The sequence below is a fragment of the Octodon degus genome, unplaced genomic scaffold, assembly GCF_000260255.1.
Source record: "Octodon degus isolate 3935 unplaced genomic scaffold, OctDeg1.0 scaffold00206, whole genome shotgun sequence".
NCBI classification, from domain to species: Eukaryota; Metazoa; Chordata; class Mammalia; order Rodentia; family Octodontidae; genus Octodon; species Octodon degus.
In genome coordinates this window covers 692,682-696,823 of record NW_004524782.1, presented here as the reverse complement: position 1 = coordinate 696,823, position 4,142 = coordinate 692,682, and the positions used below count along the sequence as shown (strand labels likewise).

At 40.5% G+C, this 4,142-nt stretch overlaps 1 protein-coding gene across 1 annotated transcript in view; it reads left to right on the top strand.

The window, feature by feature from the left end:
* The first annotated feature begins 952 nt into the window (after window positions 1-952).
* Window positions 953-4,142, top strand: part of LOC101583618 (kallikrein-4-like) — a 9,472-nt gene continuing 6,282 nt past the window's right edge. Inside the window, exons 1-2 of the mRNA XM_023704895.1 lie at window positions 953-1,054; window positions 3,186-3,330. Of these exons, the coding sequence (XP_023560663.1) occupies window positions 953-1,054; window positions 3,186-3,330 (247 nt within the window). The remainder of the gene's footprint in view (window positions 1,055-3,185; window positions 3,331-4,142) is intronic.

Here is a 4,142-nt window from a genome sequence, read left to right as displayed (position 1 = left end):
TTGTTGTGGTTCCACTCATTAACCAGCTGGCTTTAAGGCAGGTTGGTTGTTGTGGTTTGTGTACATGTCCAAAATCCTCATGCAGTTGTAGGGTGGCTTCTGAAGCTTGTGATAAACTATTATGGGTGTGGACACTGCACTTGCCCTAGGGCAGGTAATTAGTGGTATAATGTCAGGAGGGTTGAGAGGCTAACTAGCTGTCTGAGCTTCAGGCCTTCCCTATGCTTTCTCTGCTCTTTGCCACCGCCATGAAAGGTTGCTCTTTGCCATGTGATGCTCTGCTCTGGAGCCAGCCAGGTATGGACAGAAACCTCCAGTAACTGTGACCTAAATAAACCTTTCCTTCCTTCATTTTGGATATTGGATATTTGTCGCAGCAACAAGAGAAGAGTAACTGAGACACTGGTAAAGGACATAGATACTACAGAAGAGAAATAGTTCTGGGTGGGAAGAAGGTAACAATAAAACAAGGGATGCCCAATGGTCTATGAGGCCTTATGTCTTATCCAGGCTACTTAAGCTGAATAGCATCTACATCATTCATCATACTACTCTTGAGACTTGAATCAATTCCAGCACCACACAGTCAGATATAACCAATCCTGTGATCACAGGATGTATTGTAGGTATTGTAGGGACATCTAACAAGCTATAACAGGAAACATTCAATGAACATAGAAGACAAGGTGGTAATGCACAACAAAATCCATAGGTCTGGTTTTATTCCACAGGATGATTAACCAGACACACATGAAAGAGAAAAAATATATCTTTCCAAAATTTGCAAATGTTAATAAAAAGTATGGAGCACAAAGGATAAATGATCCCATTTACCCCAAATTTAAAGAGGACACATGAAAATGAAAATCCAAAGTAGTATTAATTTCAAGTGGATCCAAATATTTTCAATGAAGTCTGTATGCATCAACAGGACAAATGCTGATACACGAACATGGAGCTCATGTTTGCACAGAGCCTTCAGGAATTTTCAGCACCAGAACATCAGCAAGGCAAGTGGCTAGAATACCATATTCATGGAGGAACAAATACAGAGGTATCAAAATGTAATCAGTTCACATTAGTGCACAATTGTTCCAAAGTCTACCCGACTAAGAATACATGGGGACCTCCTCAGCATGATTAACACCCAGAACAAACATGATAACTTCACAGAGAAAAATGGGAAGCTTTACCACTGACACTGCCAAGATGATAAACAAACCAGTTGTCATTACTTCAGTGCATCATTATTCAGCACATCTCACAGAGCAGAGTGAGCCTAAAAAGAAGTAAAACACAGAAGTACTAAGAAAGTGAATGACAGCTATGGTTTCTTTCAGATTTTGGAGACAACACAAAGCCCACATAATCAAGTAGTAATTGATTAACAAGAATTAATATTAGAATTTTCAGGTCTGTTAGAAGCAAATATCAGTTATGTTTCCATATGTGTCATGAGATTTAGTAAATCTCTTAAAATCAAATTTGCATGATATAGTTCACTAGTATATCTCTTGCAGATCACGTACAAGAAATCTGGGTGAAAACACATCTTTAAGAAGTTGTGTAACAGCAGGAGAGGAAAAAATGAAAAGAAACTAAGAGCAATCAAAATAGGAGACAGAATGAGTCCTGCATGCAGTAAAATTTTTGTTCTTCTAAAGACGCAAAGTTCTTTTCACTGCATTTTGGGGGTGCATGGAACAACATACATCATCACAAATGTGCACCACCTATTTTATGCTTCTGTTTCATTTCATTGGTCCGTGCTTGCAGTACATAATGATTGTGCTCCTCATCAGAGTTGATACATGGATGTCACACAGCTTGACTCTTTCTCATCCCCGCGCTTTTGTCTCCCTCCTCTCTGGATCTCTTGTTCCTGTCCATTTTATTCCATTTCATATGATGCTTTATATTGCTCTTTAAGTTCTTTATATTTTGGCTTTCTCTTAGAGGAGAGATCGTGAAATATTTAACCTTGTGTGTCTGATTCTTCTCACTTAACATTATGATCTCAAGGCGCATCCATTCAACAGATAGCTGTCTACCTCAAAAAGTGAATGTCTTCATATTGTAGTGATTTATGCATACTCATATATGTTGCAGCCCACGCATCAAAACAGGTCTTGGAATTGGGTACACATGTACAATGGATGAATAGATGAAGAAAATGTGGTATTGATACAGGTAGAGCACTACTCTGCCCCAAAGAAGCATAAACTCCAGTAACTTTTAGGAAAATGGATGCATTTTATATCCAATGTCATTTCCAATCTCAATAGCACCCAAACCAAAATCCAGCACAACTTTTACAAATCCTGGGATATGATTTTTAAAGTGTACATAGAAGAGCCAAGAAATGGTAACTAAGACATTTAAAGGAAACTAATGTGGTCAGAGTCGTTTTTCTACCACCTTACTTTGAGAAAACACAGATATTAGCTAAGATATATCATATAATCCAGAATAACAACAGAACCAGAAACAGACCTATGCATTTAAAGTCTTCTTAAATGTAGAAATACAGCTCCAAGGTGCACTGGGGAAACAATTTCAGTATCCTGCATGTGGAGGCATGACACACCTAGTCTATGGAAAAGAGACAGTCAAGTGGAAGGAACATGTCCATTCGTACACGCGGGAAAATCAAGGTGAAGGGGAGGGAGAATACACAGCCTTAGTATTCTTGTGTCTTCTATTGCTGTCATAAAATATCCACTCTTGTGTGACTTTTGAAAACAAGAGATATATTTGTTACACAGTTTTGGAAACTCCAGAGAGAGGTGTTTTTGAATGATGACACTGTGGTCAGAGAGTGTGAAAGGGACCACAGAGTGAGAAAGGAAGCCCAAGGCAAGAAGTTCTGTTTTTTTTTAATCTATTTTTGAAGTATTAGGGGTGGAGCCCAGGGTATTCAGAAAGCTACATTACTCATTCATCTTTTTTTAAAAATTGAGACAGTGTTTTGTAGATTTATTAAGTTTAAAAGGCTGGGAAACATCTGCAGTATCCTTGACTAAACCTCTTAAAGAGCTAGAATTACAGGCACGGGCCATCATGCCCAGCAGAAGGCTGTGCCTAATAAGAAATCACTTGCAGGTCTTATAAGCTGATGCCCTGACAATTACTTGAATCCCCTAGGGAATCTTCCCTGTGTCCTTTCCTGGACTTTCCTTTTAAAGTTCTCACTGGCAACAAGCATCACCATGCAGGGATCACAGTCTGATTGCAGGAATTCTGGTGATGCACCACAGACAAGTGCTGCTGCCAATGACCTCATAAGTATCCAGAAGAAGTCTCACAAGGAGACTCTCATGCCCACAGTTGGTATGTCAAGGCCCTGGGTTCCACCAAGAAAAGATGTATGTCGATCCTGTATCCCATAGCTGTCCCCTCTTCACTGCAGACTTGCAGCAGTAGATGACGTCAACTGGGGCCCATTGGCAGGAGCTGAAACTGTTGCAGTCTGCTCTGGACTCATCCTTCTGTTCCTGGACTCCATGGTCCTACTAACAGTTTGATCCAGGAAGCAGATAACAACTGTAGATGTAAGTGAGTTGCCCTCTGTAAATCAAGGTGTGCTTATGTTTGTTTGTTTTATTTTGGTCATGGGTATTTAACTCACTGCTTTGCTCTTATCAGGCAAGCACTGCATAGATTGGACATATGCCCAACCTTGTCAGCCACATATACATTCAGAGTAGTCACACATTCTTGTTTAGCTGTCTTCATGCAGAGGCAGTAGAAATGAATAAATGGAGTATACCGTGTCTGGCACAGAGTTCAACCATAATTGTCTGTAGACCTTTGTGGTGAGTTTGGTGAACTGTCATCGAAATTCACAGGCTGCCCTCCAATCCCCAAGTCCAAAGCAAGATTGGAGACTCCAGAGCCCAAGCCTGAGAATGGAAGGAGTCCCTGAGTGTAAGATCCAAGCCCAAGGCTCCATGTCCCCATTCTACATTGCACATTCCAGACCTGTTATTCCAAATCTTAATTCCCATGACCCTCTAGAGACACACAGAGATGCATGAGAGAACTACAGAAGAGACCAGAAAGTTGGGGGAAGAGAGGAAAGCCTAAAGAGCAGGAGAGAGAGAGAGAGAGAGAGAGAGAGAGAGAGAGAGAGAGAGAGAGAA